The sequence below is a fragment of the Epithele typhae genome (assembly GCF_022376455.1).
Source record: "Epithele typhae strain CBS 203.58 chromosome Unknown BXZ73scaffold_30, whole genome shotgun sequence".
NCBI classification, from domain to species: Eukaryota; Fungi; Basidiomycota; class Agaricomycetes; order Polyporales; family Epitheliaceae; genus Epithele; species Epithele typhae.
Window position 1 is genome coordinate 324,567 of NW_025954221.1, and position 22,970 is coordinate 347,536.

General features: G+C 66.3%; 4 protein-coding genes across 4 annotated transcripts; 3 read left to right on the plus strand and 1 right to left on the minus strand.

Moving 5' to 3' along the window:
- Positions 1-2,384: 2,384 nt before the first annotated feature.
- BXZ73DRAFT_102250 (uncharacterized protein) lies at positions 2,385-3,615 on the plus strand (the record flags this gene model as incomplete). Its single annotated transcript, XM_048015162.1, has 7 exons — positions 2,385-2,418; positions 2,507-2,557; positions 2,623-2,791; positions 2,910-2,970; positions 3,035-3,187; positions 3,286-3,336; positions 3,499-3,615. 7 exons carry the CDS (start codon positions 2,385-2,387, stop codon positions 3,613-3,615), a joined length of 636 nt encoding a protein of 211 aa, XP_047877082.1.
- A 6,683-nt stretch (positions 3,616-10,298) lies between these two features.
- BXZ73DRAFT_102251 (uncharacterized protein) lies at positions 10,299-10,757 on the minus strand (the record flags this gene model as incomplete). The annotated part of the gene is made up of 1 exon (XM_048015163.1): positions 10,299-10,757. One exon carries the CDS (start codon positions 10,755-10,757, stop codon positions 10,299-10,301), a length of 459 nt encoding a protein of 152 aa, XP_047877083.1.
- Positions 10,758-12,353: 1,596 nt separating this feature from the next.
- Positions 12,354-13,846, plus strand: BXZ73DRAFT_102252 (uncharacterized protein; the record flags this gene model as incomplete). The annotated part of the gene is made up of 6 exons (XM_048015164.1): positions 12,354-12,447; positions 12,502-12,545; positions 12,598-12,903; positions 13,054-13,344; positions 13,530-13,682; positions 13,742-13,846. The coding sequence occupies 6 exons, from the start codon at positions 12,354-12,356 to the stop codon at positions 13,844-13,846; spliced, it is 993 nt and encodes a 330-aa protein (XP_047877084.1).
- Positions 13,847-19,219: 5,373 nt separating this feature from the next.
- Positions 19,220-21,676, plus strand: BXZ73DRAFT_102253 (uncharacterized protein; the record flags this gene model as incomplete). Its single annotated transcript, XM_048015165.1, has 7 exons — positions 19,220-19,576; positions 20,173-20,249; positions 20,305-20,356; positions 20,406-20,570; positions 20,650-20,799; positions 20,882-21,052; positions 21,155-21,676. The coding sequence occupies 7 exons, from the start codon at positions 19,220-19,222 to the stop codon at positions 21,674-21,676; spliced, it is 1,494 nt and encodes a 497-aa protein (XP_047877085.1).
- Positions 21,677-22,970: the final 1,294 nt, after the last annotated feature.

Genomic DNA, 22,970 nt, shown 5'->3' on the forward strand with positions numbered 1-22,970 from the left:
ACGCCGGAGGCATCCCTGTCGCGCCGGCGGTGCGTACAGAGATATGTGTAACTGACACGGGCACGGACTCGCGTCGTGCGGCGCGCGTCGATGTCGGCTCCCCGGTGGTGATGCGATCGAGTCGCGGCGGGCGCGGGCCAGAGCACCGGACGTGTCCCAGTCCGCGGAGTCCGTGTGCGGGCGAGGCTGGCGTTGAAGCTTTGAAGAGGTGTGGACAGAGGCTTTGGGTGGGACGGGTATGTGGCGATAACGCAACCTCGATCGACAGGACGCAGACACGCTGCCGGCGAATAGCCTTGTGTCGGGTAGAGTTGACAGGAGTATGGAGGTGAACAGGCCCGTACCCCTCGAAGCCTGGGCCGGAACGTCCGCCGGGGCGAACGTGTGAGAGCGGGGTTTCTCCTTGAAGAAAGAATACGCCCCGCGGCGTAGCTGGAGGTGTCGGGTCGTCGGCAGTCGAGAGGGTCATGCGCATGGTGCACGCGCTCTACCGGGCGCAACGGCGGCTAGACCAGCTGAGAGGAAACAGTGAGATATCTAGGCGGCAGTGTCATCGATATCTATGCTTCCCCATCCGTGGCTGTAAACTGGGAGATCCGAGGAGAACGCGACGTGATCTTACTGGGAGAAGGCGGTCTACAGCATTCCTTCATGACTCCCCCGAAGTCTCTCGGGCATGCAGCAGCCAGTTGACACTTGATGGAAAGACGTCAGTCCTGGAGATGCTTGTAAACTTCGCGGCGGCACATTGTCCCAGGACGCACCGTGAGGGATCAAAGGAAGAAGGGACGTCCCAGGTCTTCGCCGGCTATTGTATCGAACAGGAAGACACCGTGGCCAATGCCGGAGCCGTCCCACGGTCATGTCGAGAACCGTAGCATGAATACTGAAGCATGAGCTAAAGTCGCGAATCGCCCTCTTCGGCGAGCTTCTTCGTTCTCGAGCACGGGGCACTCGCGTTTCAGCAGTCTGGCTGTCTGCTCTGAGAACCCCGTGCGGATCAACTTGAAGGTGATCACTGGTGGAGCAGAGCATGCCAGATAGGACTCACCACGGCGGGCGACATGTTCAGGAGCGGGTTCGCGGCGCCTGACGCTGGTAGGAAGCCAGGAAGACGGCCGAAGTAGAGGCATACTAGGCATCCCTGCTGCCCCCTGCTGCTTCTCGGGTCAGATGAGGTGTGGATCTCAGCCCGGGGGGGACAGGGCTCCTGAGTGGTGCTTCTGTTCGTCTTCTCCGCGCCATGCAGCCGGTGAACAAAGCGACGAGCGAGGGAGGTATGTAGAGACCGGGACGGGGGCGCAAACTGCAAACTCCGAGCGTGGGCGGCCGTACTAGAGGCAGGTGGGACCCTGGTAGTTGATGGGTGGCGACAATCAATGGGCGTCGTCCGCACCGGAGATGAAAGGAGACGGGCGAGCGGCGGTGCGAGAGGACGGTCCCATGCGGCCCTCTTGGTCTCGCGCAAAGCAGCGATCATGCATCATCCACAATGCACATGGCTAGCAGGCCACGGGCGCCTGTACGATGCGAGTCGGCAAGTGGCGGTTCCGCTTGCTTTCTGCACTCGACTGCCACCGCAACTACCGCGGACAATGGGCTCGCACTCGCGCAGTGAAAGTAGCCGAAGCTGGTAAGTCTCCGCGCCCCGCCGCTCGCAAAACGCCGTTCACGCCGTAGGGGAGGAGGACAGGCGCGATGGGTGGGCGATCATCGACGAGCCTGGCGGGGAAGCGGACGGGGGCTGGGACGAACGTCCACCGCGCTCGCTCTATACCCTGGCAGGCTACAGAATCCACCAGTCATCGTGCATCGATCGCCCTAGCCCCAAAGGCAAACGCACCCCGTCTACGCGCCCAGTTCCCAGTTCCGTACATGCACGGCAAGCAGGGCCCGCCCGCGCGACACGCAGGGCCGGCGCGCCCGTCCATTTTCCGGCCCGATATCCGTCTGTGGGCGCGCGGCCCAGCGCGCACGTCTCCGTCCCCGCGTCCGAACGCGCACGCACTGACGAACGACGGGCCACATGCCGCGTCTTCCCCGCCTGGCCATGCTATGGTGCGCGCGCGGTGCGCTCCCAAAGGCGTGGGCCGCGGGGCGGTCGCCGGAGACGTCAAGAGGCGGGGCGACGACAGCGCAGAGCGCGGGGGGGGGACAAAGCTCGTCGCCGGGCTGGAAAGAGCAGGCGTGCCCGGCGGACGGGCGCGGCCGGCCCTGATCCGCGGGCCCCGCGGACGCCCCCCGTCGCGCCGTTCGTGCTCGCGCGCGGGCAGCATGCGCAGGCATATAATAGACCTCCCGTCGGGGAGGCCTGCCCCGCCCCGCCCGCCGCCGCACCCAGCGATCTCCCCGCCCTTCCTTCCACCAGCCTACCCGGACCCGAGATGGTCTCCTTCCGCCGCCTCGTCGATCTCTCAGGTACCGTGTTCCCCCCGCCCCGCCGCCACCCCGCACGGTGCGCTGACGCGTTGTGGCACACACCTGCCCGCCGCTCCACGCTTTCCAGAGGACGAGCTCGATGCGGTCGTCCAAGTGCTCCTCGCCGCGTTCAAGGACGGTGTGTGGCCCTGCTTTTCGTCGCTAGATCCGCCAGCTGACCGCCAATCGCCCGCGCTTCTGCAGACGTCGGCATGTCCTCCCTGAGCGGCAACTCCACTCGCGTGCTCGCCGACATCTGCAGACGAACCGTGCGCGCATGCTCCAAAGTCGGCGAGGTCCACGTTGGCCTCGTCGACGGGCGGATACAGAGCGTGGTGGCCTGGACAGCACCCGGGCAGGACTGGCAGTGCTAGTAGGTTTTCCTCTCTGCCCAACCTTCACTTGTTCCGTCGCAGATCCGTGCGGATTTGGCGAATGTGACAACCATCAGATGACGTTCGTGCGGATCGCTTACGCGTCTTCCCCCGCAGCCAGCAAGCCGACTTCATGGCCAACCTCTCGTCCTATCTGAATGAATGGTATATGTACCATGTACGCGTGCGGAAGCCCGGATCCAATAGCGACGTATCTGACATCCCATTCCACCCTACCACAGTACCAACCTACGTACGAAGACCTATATGCGACCGCCTTCTCCGCCGGAGAGCGCACCCGCCGCGATGCGCTCTACCTCAACTTCCTCGCCGTACATCCAGACCACCAGCACCGCCGAATTGGCAAACAGCTACTGAGCTTCGCCTGCAAGCAGGTGCGTCCCTGGGGCCTTGCTTCTCATCGAGGGCCTCGCCCGGCTCGCCCCTTACTTCTCCACTCCCACCCGACTCCTCGCTTACGTCTTGGATCCAGGCCGACGCGACCGCGAAACGCATGGTCGTCGACGTCAAGAGCCCATTTCTCGTAAGCACCCAGATTTCCCCCCACGCGCTCGCCGCCGGCACTGACCCTTCCCTCTCTTCCTTTCTTCCTTCTCTCCCCTTTCCCCCTTCTCGTCCCTTTGTCGCATGCTCTCCACTGCTGCCATCCGCTTCTCGCGTCCTCGGCACACCCGCGCTCCCACAGGTCTCCTGGTTCCGAAAATCCGGCTTCATCCACCGGGCGGTCAAGAACTTCAGCTCGCGCGACTCCGCCGGCTTCCCGCTCTGGTGCATGGTCCGCGAGCCCGAGGGCAAACGCTGACCGCCGTCGCGCGCTGGCTCCGCGGCGTCCGAGCCCGCGCGACGCACGCGACCCGCCACCGTCTCCGCCTTACGTTACTTAAAGCTGCTCTGCCTCCCGCCCTCGTCCGCATCGCTCTCCGTCGTGTCCCGCACAGCCCGCAAACGGCGTGCGTCTTGAATGTGTACCGTACTAGTTAAGATTGGATAAGCTCGCGCGTACTGTAGTACGCACATGCCCGGACCGGTCGCTCGCATCGAGCACGAGCACGAGCACGCACACGAGTACAGATGCGACGCGCGCTCGCTACTAATGGCATCGCCCCACGCACACTCTATACGTCTTAAGCATGCGCGCCCCCGTCCACGCCGCGCCGCGCCCCTCCAGCGCCGCACGCCAGTCGCGGTCGCACTCGGGGCCGCGCCATAACAACCACCCGCGCGCGTGACATAACCAGAGCCCCACACACGCACGCACGCACGCACCCCGCGGCGCAGTCTAGGTCGACCGCGGGCCGCGGGGATCGGGCGGCGTCGCATCGCAGCGTCGCTACCACTCGGTCCTCGGTATCCAGCGACACAGCAGCGCGCGCGAGCACGAGGCTCGAGCACTGCGGTCACCGCCGACCACGCCTATGCCTATGCCTATCGTCCTACTCACCGGTGTTCGAGCGGTGATCCTCGGGCTCGGACACCGGCGGCGACGTCCGCGCGCGGCCCTGCATCGACGCTAGCCGCAAGGCGGAGGCAGATCCCGGTCGCACGCTCCGCACCCGCGTCCCCGGCGGGAGCAGCTCGACCCGTGCGCCGTCCGTCGTCCGAAGCCCCCGCGCGAATCGCCTGCAGTGGCCGCACAATCGGCGCCGGTCGTCCATCGGGATGCGCCTGGCGACTCATCGTCGGAGGACGCGTCGCGATCCGACGAGATGAGCGGGCTGAGCATTCGAAAGGAGAAGGGAGGGGGATCCGAGTCGACGGGACGCGCGCATGTATGAGCGCGGTGGGACCCGGGGCTGGTGGAACTGGGTGGCGCGCGCGCCGTCCCGCGTACCGCTTCGCCGCGGTCGACGGTTGTCTTTGTGCGCGCGCTCGGGGACAGTATAGAACGCAGCGCGCGCCGGGCCCCTGGAGGAACGGAATGCCGCCGGGCAGGTGAGGGGCGCGTTCCGGTCCTGGGTTTGGTCCTGCCAGATATGTGTGGTCAGATTGGCTGGGTTTGCGTGTTCCGGAGCGCTTCGAGAGGGGCGCGGGGGTGCATCTCGTGCGGGAAGCGTGTTGCTGCTACCCCCGTGCACTTCGTCGGGGAATAGGCTCTGAGACGGCTCAGCGGGATGCACGGCGTCTTCGGTCGTTTATGTGCATCCGAACTTTTGTCGTGGTCGATGACGTGCAGTGGCGGTGCGATTGCACGGGTATGTGTGCGTTTCTGGGAAGAAGCAAGTGGATTAGCATGAGAAGAAGCTTTAGTTGAAAGGCGGATCACTCTGATCGCAATGGGAACTCGAGAGAGACATACGCAGACGAGAACGTCGGTTCACCCCAGGCTTTCGCAGACATTTCTGATTCCGTGCGGGCGCAACATTGCTGAATGTAGGGTTTTCCGGTTCAGCTGAGGCCGAAAGAAGGCCGGCACCACCTATACCATTTCAGGACTTCGGCGATCTAGCCCGACCCTCGGCTCTCACCTCATCTCGCCGCTTCTCCCGCGTTCAGCTGTGGGCGGCGCTCCGAGGATCAAGACCGGGCAGCCGCCGAGGAGAACTTGGGGATGAAAGTGCGAAGGGCAAGTTAAAGGCCGGGCGGGGAGGCTGTCCGCCTGCGTCGGCATGCCCCGCACAGAGTTGTGGATTTTTGATCACTCACGGGGAGCTATTAGGCTGCGATGGGTGGCTTCCGAGGGTTAGAGGTGAGGGCGGTTTGCGCCGTGCACATTGAATTGCGCCTCATGGTCGGGCCATGGCCCCGAGAGCTGCGATAGAAGCGGCGAACCTGTGAGGTAGCTGGGATGGCTCACGGGCGGCGGCCGCCGAGGAGAGGGAAAGGAAGCAGGAGACGAGCGTCCGAAGCGATCGATTGGTTTTGTGGGCACCTTCGTCTTCCAAGTGTGGCGATGAGACGTGGTTATCGCCTTAGGATGACCGAAAGCAGCTAGAGGAGCACTATGTCCCATACTGACCTGGCGCGGCGAGTAGTTGCGGATCCCGTCTTCCCGTGTAAGTATCTTAGGGGCAACACAGATAGCCTGCACGAAGTTTCAAGATTATCTGTTCTCTGAGAAGAGCTGGATGATGGCGGAATATCCTAGCATCATTTCGTTGAGATCTAAGGAGTAAGGCGACCTTCATCATAGTCGACTCGCCATACCAGCTCTCCGATGCTGAAATAAACGTGCCGTTAGTCCAAAGCGGCGCGAAACGAGCAGCTACCCAATACATTAGTGTGTATTATGACGACGCAAACTCCATGGGGCTTGATACATCCGAGCCCGTCGCGGCTGCTGCGCGGCATCTATGCTGGGAAAAACAACACCCATGTCAACGTCGCTGAATTCCTACGCACCTCGGTTAGCGCAGCTCCTCCAGGATCTCGAAAAGTACATATGACAGAGCAACTCACAGTGCAGTCCGTTCTTCCGCGGGCGTGCTCCGGAGGCCCGTTCGCCTCGGAAATCGTGCTTTCCACCGCCGAGCGTTCGGCGTCCTGATTGGACATACGAACCACCCTATCGTGCGCCCTGGAACGTGCGACGATTCACCCCCGTGAAGTTGAACTTGAATGCCGGTAGGCGCCGGCATGCCGAGCGGTGCATAGTTATCACATCGCGCGCCGCTTGGCACGGCGATCGTGGCAACAACAGGGAGAGTGGTGCGATGTGGATGCGTGACGCCTCTGAGGACTGAAGAAGCGGGAAAGGACAAAACAGGATCCGAAGAGCGCGCTCACCGGGATAGGAGTACGGACTACGACGCGCACAGCAGTGCGATCTTCGATGGTCTCACGCAAAGTGCCTTCGTTCGCGGTGCCGTTTTTGTAAGATCTGGCCCAGCGGGGGGCCAGAAGAGACTATAGTCTGTGAGACATGCAGGGGCATCGCGATGCATCTTCGGTCGCATTCGTAGGGAAAGATACGAGAGCTAGGCTCCCAACATTTCCGTCGTGCGCTCGCGTGCCCAACGTCAAACGCAATGCCATCAGTGGGTCCCACGCGGTGCCGGCGGCCGGACGCACCTCATTCTGGGCCTGTGCCGACATGTAGCACCCGGGCCAAGACACCGCTCACGGCATTGTCGCAAACAGCTGTGCAGGGCGATCGCTGGTTTCGTCACCGCACTCGACGTACGACATCGGCAAGAACCGGTGGGTGAGACAAGAGTCGGACTCGGAGCGCGGAACGGGCGAGTTGATGTGTCCCGAGCATTGTGCGTTTGGAAGGGGAGGCGGCGCTTTAGGCGTGATCGCTCCATGCGGCGAGTCGTTTGGGACCCCGTATGCGTGGTTGGGGTTTTTCCTGGGAAAGAACGAAGTCAGGTATCGCATTAGGAAACGTTTCTGTGCACTCACTCGTTTCAGTCGGGAACCTGACTCGACTCGAAGTAGAACGAAGACGGACCCTGTCATTCGGGCACAGACACTGACGTGAAATAAGGGTAGAACTCTTCAAGTGGGATAGCCCCACCGTGCAGGCGACTATCAAAATCATATGAGAAGAGGTTTACCAGATCTCCGTGGTAGTACGGCATCCGCACGGAAGGCCTCGGAACCCGAGCGCCCGAGCCGAGACGATCACGACGGATGCTCTAGTTGCGGCTGTTACGAAGGCCACAGACGAGGATCTCGCGACCTAGATGTATCGCGCGCTAGCCGTCAGATGGTGCGAAACGAGTAAGGCCGTTTAAATCGAATAACTCACGTTGGCTCGGGGAATACACGACGCCGGTGCTTGTATTGAGTCCACCTGCGGCTCAGTGGAGCTGGACGGCTCGAGTATGTCGGGAAACACGAGGACGGAGACATGGCTGCGGGCACGGGGTTGAATGTCGCCGTCTAATGTCGGAGCGGCGTGCGTGAAGATCAGGATCAGAGGTAAGTGCATGTGGACGGACGAAGGTACTCACACGGGGCAGGACAGTCCTAGACACAAAGGGCGATGCAGCTTCTACAAGATGCTGCGGGAAGACGTGCTGCCGATCGCGAATTCAACCAACGATTGTCACTACCCGCAGCTCAAGTGGCTAGTGACTACCCATATGACGGGGAAACTCACAAACGATGATTCAGATGGGATACCCCCCCGAGTCTGGTGCATGTAGGGGAATAATTCAGTGTGCTTCACAAGTCGGATCAGCATCTTTGAATGCACGCACTATTCTGACAGAGCCATGTAAATATCTCCAGTGTACAGTGGGTATGAATTGTTGATGGCACCCCCCAAGTCTATCTCAGTTGTAGTCGCGAGGCCTCGGCCATTTTACTAGGCAATTGGAATTTGGGTGAATGTCATGGCGAATTGCCTAGACTAAGAGGCGTCAGCGCTGCTAGTGTTCGGCGACACGTCAAACCCCACCTGGCACGTTTTGCCACCGGACCCGTGGCTGAAACTCGACATGCGGTGCGCCTACTTCTGGCACCTTGTTCTCAGCGCGAAAGTGCCGAGTATGCTCCAGCGGGAAGTAGCACTCAAAAAAGGCTGGCGAGGAGTTGAACAACCGTCGAGCCGGTGGAAGTTGAAACGTGAACCCGAAAGCGCCCAACGCGAGCAGGGGCGGGCCGCGAATTGCAACTCCGCAGGCCGACAGTGGCGCACTGCGTTTCGGATCGCGTCCTGCTCTGAGCAACTTCTATCCCGCGCACGCCCACCGCCATCCGGCTGAGAAATCCAAAAGGCGCCATGTGTTAGAGGTATGCCGACCAGGACTGCGCCCCTCACTTGCGCCTAATGTTCTCTCACCGGATGCCAGCGTGGCATCCGCAGGACTCCGACGTGCTCGGAGACTCTGCGACTTCAAGCCGGCACGAGACAGCGAAATGTGGCAAGTGGAGTTTCTGAGGAGACTCAAGAGAACACACCGTGCTGTACGCGGACGACAGTCAGATGTCCTCGACGTTCCGCTAGCCACACCTCCCCCCGCGGCGCCCGTCTCGCCCGCCTCGTTCTCCCCCCGCTGCCCGCGGAGTCTGGACAAATCTGGCAGGAGAACAAGGACGCACCCGAATGCGCGCACGCCCCGCACGCCCCGACGACACATCGCGCGTCCCCGGGTCCGCCGCCGCGGGTCGGCGGCGCCCCGAGCCCCCCACGCACGCTGCTCGAGTCGCGGCGCATTGCACGCCTCGAGGCGCCCCCTTTCCAACCAACCCGACCCGAACCCGGCGGGGGCGCTCCCTGGCGATGCAGCGAGGCGGACGCGAATCTGATCGAACGCGCGCCTCGCGGGGGGTTCTTGACGTCCCGCAGGATCTGTCGGACGCCGCGCGGGGTCGAGGAAGCGGCGGGCCAGGTCCGGGAGGCCAGGACGAGGGGGGAACGTGGAGGGGTGCACCGCCCCTGGGGCACGTGCGGGAGGCGTGCGGGAGCGTTGGTGGGTGCCACTGGGCACGTAGCACCGCGGTACGACGCACATCCAGCGTGGGGTTATCCGCTCCCCCTCGTCTTGCTCTGCAGCAACTCGACAACAGCACTGGGTCGCACGGGTTCGATGTCGACACTCCACCACCCGCGCGGGCGTGCGCTGCGCGCTGCTTCTCCCGACGCGGTCGGCCATTTCATTTGTTCGCGCGTTCACGCGCCGGCCTCCGGAGGACACTCGCACCGCTCGCGTTCCGTCGGTGCTTACAGGCGGCGGCGGCGCGCGGTGACCGACCCGACCCGTCTCTCAGGCTTCCTCGCCCGGGGTGCCCGTGCGCCTGTACTGGGGGCTCCACCGCGACCCTGCACGTTCTCAATCCGGTCTGCTTCCGCTGGAGGTGTCGTCCGCAGGGTGGTCGAGGCGTTGCCTCGACGCTCGACGCTCCGCGCGACGGTGCAGCAATAATAGCGAGGGCCGCTCGCGGTGCCGCCCCGCCGCCCCGTCGAGCGGGCGAGTGGGGGCGTGCAGATTGCGCGTGCGCAGGCCGGGGTGGCACTCCGACTCCAGTCGTCGAAGCCATTCCGATCCGGGTGGCCTCGGAGGGTTCCTGTCCTGCCGGCTCGACTCGGGCTGCCAGTCGCGTTCGCGCACCGGGCCAGCCTGAGCCTCGCCGTTGCAGCCAGTCGTGCGTTGATGTCATGCGCGGTGGCTCGCCCAGGTCCTTGGTCAGTGCGTCATACGCATCACTTGGAGGAGCACGATGACGTCGCCTCGCCCGAGTTCGAGGTGCTGCAGCGGACTAGCGCGACCGGAATCGCGGCCGGGTCCGGCCCTCCCGTTCCTGCGATGCGATTCACAAAACACCTGCTGACCGACTTGCACACAGGACCCATATGCGCGCTCGCTCTCCATATGTGTGCATCGTACGAATCACCTCCCGGGGTACCGATCCCGGGGGCCATCACCCAGACACCCGCCGTTTGAATGGCCTGCGCGCCGCACATCAAAATCACTTCTCCGTCGCCCCCGCCGCCCGCCGTCACCGGCAGCGATCACGCCCCGCCCCCGGCCGCCCCCGGGGCCAGGGACGACGCGCTCAGCGAACTTTGCAGCGCGGGCGTGCACGGCGGCGGGCGCGCTAGCGGTGTACGGTCGCGCCCGGCACCACGGTCTGCGCGCGGGGCCAGTAGTCGCCTTGTGCCCCGGCATCGCGCAGGAGCAGGGCCGCCCGCTTCGCGAGAGAACCCGCCGCGAATCGCCAGAGAGGGACGTGGGGACACGCCCAGTTCGGAGACGGGATCCAGAGCTCGTGGCTATTCGCCGCCGCGGAGGCACTGGCCAGTGACGGGGCGCAGGTCGCGGGGGGGCGCAGCGCCAGCGCCCCCACGAGCGCGATCGCGCCGCCCCAGCCGCACGTCGCCGCGCGGCGCAGGATTGACGACCCGTGGCTGCCCCCGCTGAACAGCGCAAGCCTCTCGCCCGAAGCGACGCGCGCGCGGGCGGCGTGGCCCCAGAAGCCCTCGCCCGCGACTCCGACGAAGTCGACAGAGTTCGAACGTTCGCGCGTTCGCGCGGCCGCTTTGGACTCTTCGACCATTCTCGAGGCGGGAGGGCCGTTACGCGACCCGGGGAGCGCCCGCCGCGCGCCGCCAGATCGCGCGCGATGCGCCGCGGCGCACCCTAGATCGCCGCGTTTGTTTTTCCGGGGCCAAACATCACGTACTGCTAGATAGAGTAAGTACTTGCGGCTGCAACTGGGGTCGGGAGAGGGCGCGAGGCACCGTCGTGCGTCGTCCGATCGTATGGGGGTTAAGGGAAACTTCAGGGTCAGAGTGGGCAGATCGCGCGCGGGGCACGAGGGGGCGCGCGTAGGACACCGAGAGGCCGAGCGAGCGAGCAGGAAGGAGGAAGTTCGAAGACGAGGTGCGTGCGCCTCCGGGGATCTGGGGGGACGCCCGGGGGCGCCACGAGCGGCGGAAGCGTGGGCCGGAGACGAGCCGCGAGGCTGGACTCGTGCATGGTGCGCGGTGCGCGGTGCAATGCATGCAGAAGCAGCGAGCGGTTTGGTGGCGCTCGACCGGGAGCTTCGGGCGTGACCCTGGCGCGGTTGACAAACGGCGAGCGGGAAGGGGGAGAGTTGGTTGCTTGTTTGCACTCAGTTCCCGCGCGCAGTGCGGGCCAGGCCGGCTCGAATGCTGATAGCGTGCAGAGAAGAAAGACGGAGCTGCGCCGAGTTGACGCAGGGATGTATTTAAAGCGAATGTGGACGTGTGAAGAGGATGAGAACATTGGCCAAGCTTGAAGCTGGGCGCAGGAAGCGGGGACCAAGGTTGGGGACGATCGTCTTAGCGCGGTGTGTGGATTCCTCTGTGGGCCGGCAAGGACTAGCGTGGCCAGGGGCACGGGGCGGAGCCGCGGCTGGCGGTGGAGCGAGGAAAGGCGTTTTGCCTGGCTGGGAGAGGCACCTGCTCGACGGAGGGTGCGGCCGCTATGGAGACCAGGCGGGGGTCGCACGGTCCAGATTGGGACCGGGCCCGTCCGCGTCGAAAGGGTGCTGTACAGGCGGCGACGCGATGCGCTGCGCTGGAGTTGGAATTTTGGGCGCGGGCGCGCGAGGGAGGTAGAGAGGGCGATGGAGGAGAGATACGCGGAGTGCGAATGGCGGGTGAATGCGAGCGCGGACCAGGCTCCGACCCTGCATCAACCCCGCCTCCCGCTTTTGTTCCCAGCTGGCGCACACCCTGCACGGGCACAACTGTGCCGCCACCGAAGAGGATGTTCGTGTGCCTCTCAGCGTGGCTCAGGCTGCCGAGGAGTCGCGAGGGGCAGGAGCTGGGCGCAGAGGACTGAATGAATGCGAATATTCGTTTGATGACCTTCGCGGCCGCCGCTCGGCCAGCGTCCCCCGGCGAATATCTACCCTCGGCAACTCGCTTTTGGACGTCGTCTCCCCGCACAATCCCCTCCGCGCGCCTGCCTCGCCGTGGATCGCGTCGAATCGACCCGGGGAACAGACGCCCTCTCCGCCCGACCCGCGCCCGCCTCCCGCCGGGTGGGCCTCGCGCCGCGGTGCCGGCGCTCGAGCGTGCACGGGAGCGAGATATAAGCATCCTGGTCTGCCGTCCTGTTTCCAGCCCCGATCGCCTTCGTTCCCCTGCCCTTACGTTACCTCTACCGTACATCCCCCTCGCGCATGACGCCCTCCACTTCTCCACCTGCCTCCCAGCGCGCCGCCTCCGCCAGCCCCCCGCCCCAGGACCGCCCCGAGCGATCCCGCAACGCCAAAGGTCCGTCTCTCCTCTCCTTATCTTATCCGCCACCGACCCCGCCTTCGCGCACAGCCCAAGCCCGCCACCGCGCGAAGCGGAAGGCGTACATCGAACAGGTCCGCGCTCCCCCACCCCCCGCCCGATCGCGCTGACCCCCCGCGCGCCCAGCTCGAGCAGACGGTGACGAAGCTCCAGTCCGTCCTCGCGCTCTCGCCCGAGCAGGTCGCCGCGATCCCCCCGCCGCTGATCCGCATCCGCGAGCTCGAGCAGGAGAACGAGCTCCTCCGGCGCGAGGTCGACGAGCTCCGCCGCCAGCTCGACGTCAAGGGCGGCCCCGCCGGCGCGCTCCGCAACGGCGCCGCCGCCCAGGACGCGTTCCGCCGCGACGCCTACACCCCCGCACTCCCCGACGACCGCCACTTTGACGGCGTGGGCGTCGGCGTGAAGCGCCGCCGCACCGCGGACACGATATACGTGAGTACTCGCGCTCTTTCTATCCGTTTTCGAGCTCGCGGAAGATGTGGGAGCGGTGTGGCAGTGGGGGAGAGGAGAGGGTTCGCGTGGGTCCGAGGCACGGGGTCCGGGCGCCGCTGACTGAATTGCGCACACCTCCCACCCACACAGACGTCCTCGGCCCACAACGGCACGACGCACAGCCCGCCCCCGCCGCTCTCCATCCCGTCGATCACGGGCCAGTACTCGCCCAACAGCCCGCCGCAGAGCGCGGGGTACGGCGGCGCGCACCAGTCCCAGTCCGCTGCGGCGGTGAACAACGGGTACGGCGGCGGCGGCGGCGCGCGCGGGCTCGCGGGCTACGCGTACTCGAACGGCGTCGCGCCCGCGTACGCGCCGAACGGGCTCCCGCCCGCGACGCCGACGTCCTCCGCGACCTCCAGCCCGTCTTTCTCGGCGAGTGTTCATTCCGTCTCCGTCTCGGCCGCCGCCGGCGCTGCTGCTGCCCTGCAGCAGTCGCAGGCGTGTGCGTATTGAGGGCTCGGGATCCTAGTGACCATCCGTTTTTTTCTTTCCCCCCCCTCTTCCCCGCCCTCCGCCCCTCCCGCTTCTCCTTCGCTGCCGTACGCTGCCGTTGCGCCGTACAGCCGTCGGACTACGCGTCGAGCCAGACCCTCCACACGCACGCGCACCACCAGCGGGCGCTCGCGACTTCGTACGGGCACAACGCGCTCCCCTCGTTCTCCCACCAGCCGTCGCAGTACGAGCTCGTCAAGCTCGAGGACGAGCAGCACTACACGGTGAGCCCCCCTCCCTCCCGCTCCGCGTCGCCGACGCGAGACCGACGAGTCTGTCCAAGGCTGACTACGGCCCGTTTGGCACCTCCCTTGACCGCACGGCGGACGCGGACCCGTTCGACGCGCTCCCAGCACTCGAGCCAGCACCACGCTTCCTCCGCGCCTAACGGCTACTCGGCCGCGATCCACACCGGGCACGCCCCGCCGCAGTCCGCCGTCGGCCACTGGCCGTACTCGTCCGAGCGGTGACCGCGACGGCCTCGACACGAAAACGCGGCGCCGGCCCCCCCGCCCCAGGACCGCGCCGGACGCCCACCCCACCACGCTACCGCCTGCCGCGCCCGCCGTCGGCCCCACCCTTCACTTCGCAACCGCCCACGCCCCGGACGGATGGACGGACAGACGCCGCCCTGCCTCCCTGCCTCCCTCCCGCCCGTACCCGTATTATGGTTCTCCCGCTCGTCTCTGCTCGTCGTCCCCGCTTGTATCGTTGGCCGTCTCCCATACCCCACCCGTGCTCGTGTCCGTGCTCGCTCGCTCGCATCGCTGTCGTGCTGTCATCCTCTCTGCATACACTCCACCCCCACCCCTCACCCTCACCCCCTCGCATCCCCACACTTCCATGACGCCCGTACCTTACGCCCCGCCCCGCCCCGCCGTCCGCCGTCCCGCTCCCGCAGTATAATGACCCGCGCGGTCGCCCCCCGCGGAGACCTGTATCATACCCTGTAGATGCCGTCGCTCCCCTCGCTCCTCTCTCTATATTCGCTCTCTCTCTGTCTTTGGATCTGGATCTGGGTCTCGGTGTTATCCCACTCTCTACGCGACATGTACATGCTGTAGGAATCCAAGCGCATCTATACAAGTTCCTCCTCTGCTCCACTAGCCCGTTCGACGGCTACAGACATCACCCACCCCTTAGCGCCATCCACTCATCCCGGGGGAGGGGGGCGGGAGATGAGGAACACACACAGCAGACGCCGACTGATCAGTCGCGCCCCCTCCCTCCGTCCTCCGCCTCGGTCCGAGCGTGTCTTCGCGGACTTTTTGTTTCCTTCCCCTTCTGCGGCCGCATCAGCCATCACGCCTTCCCCCCCTCCCACCCCTCAGCCTCCAGGTGCGCCATCAACGATCCACGGTCCGCCATCAGCGCAACCCACGCACGCCGCGCGTCCCGACTCAACCCCACTTGGGCAGGTCCCTGGTCCGGGGTGCGCGCGCGGGGATCAGCGGTGCCGAGTGCCCAGGGCAGAACTCCTCGTCCCGTATACGTATCGTATTGGCAGTTACGCCGTACGGGGCCGCCGCTGTCGCGCGGGGTTCGAGCGTCCGCGTCAGCGTCCAACTTGCCCCCCGGGCCCAATGCCAAGCAGCCTCCGCCACCGTCAGCGGTGGTGGCCCTAGTGGTGATCGAGATCCGGAACGCGCGATCCATCCGCGAAGCTCGTCCGGCAACGTAAGGGCTTACGGCGAGCGACGTCGCGCCGCGCCTCCCGAGCCCCCTTGCGCCGCTGAGTGTTCGGCGTTCGTCGCATCACGTACGCAGCTACGAGACTCCGACGCGAGCTTGCATCGTGAGCGTGGCCGGGGCCGTATGTTAGTGCTGTCCTGTGCAGCCGCTTCGGCGTCCGAGCGCAGGGCGGCCACATGCGCACTGCGCGGGCCGCTCGAGAGTCCAGTGCGGAAAGCATTTAAAAGACCCCGCGCGGAACGTTTGGGTTTGGATTCGAGCCGGCTGTGCGTGCGTGCTGGGCTCGGCGCACTGTCCGCGCCTTCTCGGACCGCCCGGCGTCTGCTCCCGAGAGGGGCGCGTGGCCTCGGCCATGGAGACTCGACTGGGAGAAATGGGCGCGTGACTCGCTCGCGCGGGTGCGGGCTTCGCTCTTGCTTCGCTCTAGCAGGATCTGATTAATGTCAGCTGCCGCTCGCGGGAGTGGAGAGGGCGGTGGGTGGAACCTCTGCGGCATTGGAAGGGCGGTCACGCGCTCCCGCCGGCGAGCGACCGTGCATCCCTCGAGCAGCAGGCTCGTTTTCCCTCGGCGTGCAGCACCGAGCCGCCCTGAACGTGAACAGTGGAGCCAGCCGGAGATGCGAGGAAAAAATTGGGGCTCCCACGCACGGGCTGCGGCCCCGCGCAGAGCCAGCGCATTTCGAATACCAGCCCGCCGGGCATCGCGACTGGTGCTCGCGGTGCTCTGGAGCCAGGAGGGGATGGCAGCTCGCCGCACTGTATCCAGGCCCCGCCGCGCGCCCGCGAGCGCTCCTGGCACTAGTCGTCATGGATCAGCTGGCTGCTGCCCGCGTCGCAGATCCCACGTCCCGCCGCCGCAGATGTCCACGGTCCGGGGGGGACGGCCGGCGACGCCCGAGACGCGGCGGACCTGTCCAGCTCGTACGCGTGTCGACGCTCTCAGACCGAGACGGACGATTTTGACGAGCGGTACGTGAGCGCAGTCAAATTCGCGCCGGCGAGCGGGGTCTTCCCCGCCCCGCCGCGCTGGCGCGGGCGACGAAGACGACGCCGTAAGCCCTGCTGGCCGCGCTCGCAGGACTCCCCCGGGAAGAGCACCCACAACCGCCCTCGAGTCGAGCACGCGGCGCACGGGCCCTGCTCTGCGGCCCGACTCGTCCGGTGTGAGGCTCCCTGTGGCGCGCCGCCTCGGCTCACGGGGCCCACTCTGGCCCACTGTGCACCAGGTTCGAGTGCGCGAGAAGCAGGCACTCGGCGGCTCCTGATGCCCGCTGCTCGTGCGTGCGAGAACAGAGGATGGGGTGCCCTTCGCGCGAGCTGAGGGGGGAGGTTAGAGCTGGTTAGACCTCCCGTCGGGAGCCCGCGCACGCGGCCCGTGCGGTTCGGCGGCGGCACGACTCTGCGCGGCGGAGAGCGATCGCGAACTGGGTCCGCGAACCTTGGCGGGCGACGGGCGGAGGAGGGGGATGTACAGAGATCTGGGGACATTTGTTGCTAGGCCGCGCGGGCGGCGTGCCTGGGAGCGCGTCCGCCCCGAGCGAGGGGGCGGAGGGAGCTGGGGTGCGCCGCGCGCCATAAGCGTATATCCCGTCCTCCGCGGCCCTGAGCGACCGCGCCGCCGGAAGCGCAGGAGATGCGGCACGCGATCGCGCCCACCCCCGTTTCAAACCCAGCGGCGCGCGCGCATTTCGAGCCCCGCGGGCCCTGCGCTAGGCCCGTCCCGGTCGGCATTGCTGAGGCTCATTGATCCCGAGCTCCGAGTCTTTGGCCTTCGCCACGGCGCGCGCACACGCTGCCAGCCCGGCATGGCTGCGTGCTGAGTGCTGAGTACATACCTACTGCAGCTGAGCGCGGCTGGCTGGGTCGCAGGCGAAGCCCAAGCTCAAGGTTTCCCTCCACACGCGCGCGCATCAGCTTCTTCGTCGAGCGGCGGGGGATCGCGAACGCGGCGGCTTCGCCGCGCGCCAACGCTGCCGCCGGCGCCCTGCGCAGGTCCTGTGGCCTGCTCAGGGTGCACGCGCTTTCGACCGCTCAGGCCCCGCCGGAGCGTGCGCGGTGTGGAGAGCTCGGATGACAAGTGGCGACGCAAATCCGGGCCCCGTCAGCCCTACCGCAGCCATCTGAGGCTGAGCGTGGCACTTGATCACCTCTGAGCTCGCTACGCCCCGCAGGGCGGGCAACAAAAGAGCACCAAATAGAAGCTCAACTGGTAGCAGACGAAGTTCGCACTTCGCGGCGTCTGCGCCCTGCCTGCGTGAACGTTCCCACTATCTCGTCTTCGTCCCATGCCGTACAGCGCGGGGGTTCGAGTCCGGGCGAGTCCGCCGCCTCTTTTGCCTCTCCCTGCGCGGCACCTCGATGTGATTGCCGGCTGACAGCCGCGGACGGCAGCAGTAGGGGCACCGCGCCCGCGGCCCAAGAAGTCGAGAGTCGAGAGACGAGCGTGCATCGCCCACGCCTGCCAGCGCGAGACGCTCGAGAGACAAGGTTGCCACTTGTTGGGTGTTGCGCACGATGGTGCGACTGCTGCGACGAGCTGGCGTCCAGCCTCGCTCTCCCCGTTGTGTCGGTACCCTCCGACGAGCGTCGGAGTGAAGCCTAGGAATTGGCTGGACGCGAAGACATGGATCGCAGCGGCGCGGGCCCTGGCGGTGGCAGTCCTCGGTCCTCGCCCCCACGCTAGCTGAAGGAGGCGCCGATCTGCACAACACTCATCGTCGAGCTCGTACGTATTCGAAGTCGTGGCCGAATATCGGCGCGCCTTCATGGGTGCGTACCACATATGCTCCAGATATCGCACCCACGCCCCGCGGAGAGCGGCTTCGCCGCTAGCGTGTCCTCGAGGGCAGACGGCAGATGCCGCGGCCAGCAGCCTCGCAGAGCAGCACGCGCTCGTCTCCAGAACGATGAGAGAATGTACGCACCGTGCGGCCGGCGGAGAGGATCTTCGCGTTCATGAATCATGAATCAGTCCCCTGGATCCCTGCCCAGCGCGTGCTCCGATCGCGACCCACAGCGACACAATTGTCCTCCCACTTCCGGCGGCAGCCCCCCAGCCGACGTCCCCCGCCCACACACGCCCGCGTGCGCGTCGAAGCCAGATAAGCCGTCCGCCCGCAACGCGACGTCACCTGAACCACCCAGACCCAGACCCAGGCCCACCCGCCCCTTCACCCCTCGCCCCCTGCCACATGTTCGCGGCGCGCTTGTAACTTAGGCCGGCGCTCGAGCGGTATCGCCGTCTGCCGCGCGGCACCGCGCTTCGCGCCGCTGTAGGTCCACCCTCGAAGCCCTGCGTCCGTATCGACGGCGGCACGCGAGCGCCCGCTTCTCGTTCTCCAGAGCGGCAGCACAGTCCTCGGTGGCGTGCCGAAGCGAGTCCAGACGGAGGCTCACGACCGTGCGACACCCGCGCTCCGCGGTGCGGTGAGGATCGCGCTGGAACGAGCAGAGCGGTCAGAAGAGCGATTTAGGAACGCACGCGAACGCGCGACAGGGCCGATTCGAGACTTTGTCGAGGTCGCTCGGTGATAGGCGACGGGGCGCGGTGGGGTTCAAAACGCGAGACGCTCCCGCTCGCGCAGGCTGTGCACACAGTGCGCATGCCTGCGCCGCTGATCGTCTCCATTCAGCGTGGTCGTGTGAGGGTGCAAAGAGAGGGTGCGCGAGGCGCGCGGTGGAGCCACCCGGAGGTCGGCGTTGAGTAGCGCCGTACGTACAGGGTTGGGCGTGGTACATGCGCGAGGCTTCTAGTACGAGCACTCGTTTCGCGCAGTGGATGGATAGATGGATGGATGTCCGAGCTAGTGCGCGGCGGGCAAAAAAAACTGGTCAAAGCCCGTGTTTGTAGCGGTTCGTCGTGTTCCAGAGAGTGGAGCGAGTCGGAAGCGTTCCTGAGCGGAGTGGTCAGCCAGTGGCCCACAAAGGCAACAGCGAACGGCACGAACCACAGCCCGCCAGGCGAGCGCGGCGCATCGACTCAGACAAGGTGGTTGGACTGGCGGGCCGCAGTGGCATGCCCAAATAAGGGCATTGTGGTCGGCCGATGCGCCAAGCGAGCACGACGACAATGGGCAAGCGAGTGGCGGCCCACAAGCACATTGTGCCCCGCGTTGCGCCCGTTGTCGACAAGGCGAGCGCGCCGCCGCTCGCCCTCCCCACCTCCCTTCCCCGACCCCCCACCATGACCGTCGCGCTCGCGCCACCGCCGCCCACGTCCGCCGCCGCCGCCACGAAGACCATCGCCCGCGCCCCCCGCGCCCACGCTCAGCGCACGAGCTCCCTCACCCTCTCGCCCTCGCGCGTGCCCGTGCCCGTGCGCACGCCGTCGACGCCCCCGCGCAAGTCCCCCCTACGCGCGTCGGCCTCGCTCGACGACCTCCTCCCGAGCCCCACCACCACCCCGCCCCGCCGGGCGCACGACGTCGTTCGCACAGAGCCAGAGCCCGCCGTCGCCCGCCCCGCTCCCGGCCCCGTTCCCGCTGCAGCGGGCGGCGCAGCAAGCGCTCAGCGGCGCCGCCGGTGGTCACGCCGCTGCACTGCGCGCCGGGCGCAGAGGCGCTCGTCGCGATCCTGGCGAGCGCGAGGACGGGGCGGCGGGAGCTGAGGCCTGGGGAGGGCGCCGCCGCGCTCGACCGGGCGCTGGCCGGGGGCACGTCCCGGCCGCGCGCGGAGGCGAGCTGGCTCCATGGTCTGGGGTGGATGAGCGCGGAGGCGAGCCGCCGGCGGGAGGACGAAGGGAGGGAGGCGAGCGAGGCGAGCGAGCGGCGCCGGCGCGAGGACGACTGTCGGCGGCTGTGGGCGACGATCGGGGCGGGGATGGGGTTGGAGATGGGGGTGGGCGTGCGGTTTGGGGAGGACCGTGAGTGTCGGGACGGTCACGGTGCCGTCTTCCATCTTTCCTGCCGCGGAGAGTGTGTGCTGACGCCGGGCGGTTCGGGTGTGTCGCCACGCTCGCGGTTGGGGTGTGCAGAGTCTGGATACAGGGGGACGACGCGGCGCGCCACGGTCATCACACCGCAGATGCTAGAGGAAGCGTTGGAACGGACAGAGACGACGTACTTGGCATGGGAGGTGGCCGAGCGCGCTGTCGACGCAAGGTGCGCAGTTGCGGTGGATGCTTCGAGCAGTCCTGGCACTGAACCCACCGCACAGCGACGGGAAACGCAGCCTGGAGAAGATTCTGGCCGACATCATGGAGCGCTTCGTACGTGGCCTAGCGCATTTGTGCATGCACCGTACTCACCGGAGTGCAGCTCGTGGCGCTGGGCGTGGAGCTGCTCGAGGCGGCGGAGGGACTGCACTTCTCGTTCGTCGACCCCCGCAACAGCGGCGACGTAGACAAGATGGTGGCGCAGGCGCTTCGGCTCTCTAAACTCTTCGCGGGTCGGGGATACGGCGTCGACCGCGTCGTGATCACGGTGAGCGGGGCTCCCGGGCGCCGGGCACGAAGCGGTCTGTCCTGAACAAGCAAGGGGCTAACGCACCCCGATCTCGCAGGTTCCCGCGACGGACGCGGGGCTCGAGGCGAGCACCGTGCTCGCGCGCGTGCACGGCGTCCGCACCAGCCTTTGCTTCGCGTCGGGGCCCGCGCACGCCGCGCGGTGTGCGAGCGCCGGGGCGTCTTTCGTTGTGTTCTCCTACAGATTGGTGAGCTCCCCCGTGGGCCGTCTTCTGCGCCGCGCGGCGGGTGCACGCACCTTCTCTGACGTCCACGCCCACGGTGCGCCAGCTATCCGAAGCCTATGTGCGGCGGTGGGACTGGATGCGCTCGCGCTGGGCGCCCACGGAGCCGCCCGTCGCCCACAGCGTGGAGGAGGCGATCGCGGCGAGCGCGGACCTGTTCCGCGCGCACCGCGTCGCAGCGAAGATCGTGCTCGCGGACCTGTGCGACGTGCCCGAGGTGAGTGCATGCACGCTCTCCGCCCCACCCACCCCCGGGCCGTCCCTTTCTCCTTTCCGCATATAGCAAGCGCGAGCCTCACCTTTCCTCCCCCGCCGACAGCTGAGCGCCGCGCAGCGCCTGCAGGCCGTCGACGCCGTCGTCCTCGATCTCAATCCGGCAGGGGGCAGCTCGCGGGCGAAACCGATGCCGGGGGTGCCGAAGGCGATGGACGAGGGCGCAGCGGCCGCTGGCGCTGGTCCATCGACCGCGCGATCTTCTCTTCCTGGGCCTCCTGGCCGCCAGGCGCGGACGCCCGCCGCCGGTGGCTTTTCGCCGGCGATGTCCGCAGCGGAGCGCTCCGTAGCTGGGGCAACGCTCCAGGCGGGCCTTGTCGCGGCGGCTGGACACATGCAGCGGGCAGAGTCAGCGCTGCGCGAGTACCTGCTCGTCAAGGCGGAGATCGCTCACATGGATCCGGACGACGGGCTCGCGGCGGAGTATTTGGAGGACGTGAGCACGCAGTCGGAGATCTGCAGGCTGCAGCAGGAGGGCTACGAATTCGAGCGCTTCCCACCGTGCAGGAGCGGGCACATTGGATTCCGGGTGGCTTGCAGTCGCTGGGACGATCCAGAGTGGTGGTAGAGGAAGGCCTTCCCTTGGAGAAGCGATGGCGAGGTTAGGACGGGCGGAGAAGGCGCGTTGTCCTCGGGATGCTCGGGTTCGTGCCGCTCGCTGTCTGGTATCAATTGTAATGCTGTTCGAACGAGATGAAGCGATCCCATTATTCGTATGTACGACTCGGTGCAATCATGACCGGAACGACCTGTGCCATAGAATTCGCCAATCAGCTCGCGAGCGGGCGGGTGACCTGGGGTATCAGGGCCAGCCCCGACGAGAAGCCGGAAGTCGCGAACCACGACCTACATACCTCGGATGTGATTTGCCAGAGGCCACGAGCATCCACCCAGGGCGCGCTCCAAGGCACTAGTCCAGGGTCAGCCGCAGACCGGGGCAACGATGGGTGTGCAGGCTCACTGAGGATGGTAAGACTCATCAAGCGCGAACGTGCTCACCACGCCGTCCTGACGACACTGCCGACAGTGCTTCCGCTGGCGGCACAGTCTTCACGAGCGGCTGCACGCATCCGCCGCTAAGCAGACGCGCCCTGCGAGAGGTCAATGGAGGCTGGCTGGCAGGCCAGATGGCTCCGAAAGCAGAACGGAGCGCTGAGCTGAAAACGCCGAAGGTGCGCACCAAACTTGCCCACGCGGCGGAGGAGAGGTGTTGATGCAGATGCCCTCCCTTTCCGCGCCCAACCTAGGACACCAAGGGGGATATCAGTTCCTCCGCACCTTCCGATGAACCTCTCCTGGCGTGCAACGCAGTGCGGGCGGTCGCAGAGTCCAGAACATACGACTCAGAGAGGAATGCACGGTCCAAAGATCATGGGCGAGGAGCGTCTCGCGCGGGGGCGTGGCCATGGCATGGGAAGCCCGAGGCCGACACCGCTGGGGCGATGCCTCGAGCTGGGAGGACAACATACTGGACCAGGGCAAGAGCACCAGGATCCCTGAGCTACCCCGGCGTCCAGCAGAGCCCCAGAGAGCGGGTGGGCGGGCTCATTCACAACCCGTGCGGCAGAGGCAGAGCCTGAACCCAAATCCAAGGCGAGAACATCCTGCACGCGTGCAGTCGGCTAGCAGACGAACGGGCAGCGCGGTGAGCAGCCTAGACAAAACGAGACAGTCGACACTCGCACCCCTGGGCCCACTCCTTCTACGGGTTACTGATTCGAGCTGCGCGAGCTGGGACGTGCGGACCGTACCAAAGTCACAGCCTCGCGTAACGCGGGAGACGATCAGGACGACGTCAGAGGACGCGTGATGGGGGCGGGGGAGGTGGTCGTTGAGGTCAGAGAGACGAAGTGCCTCAACAC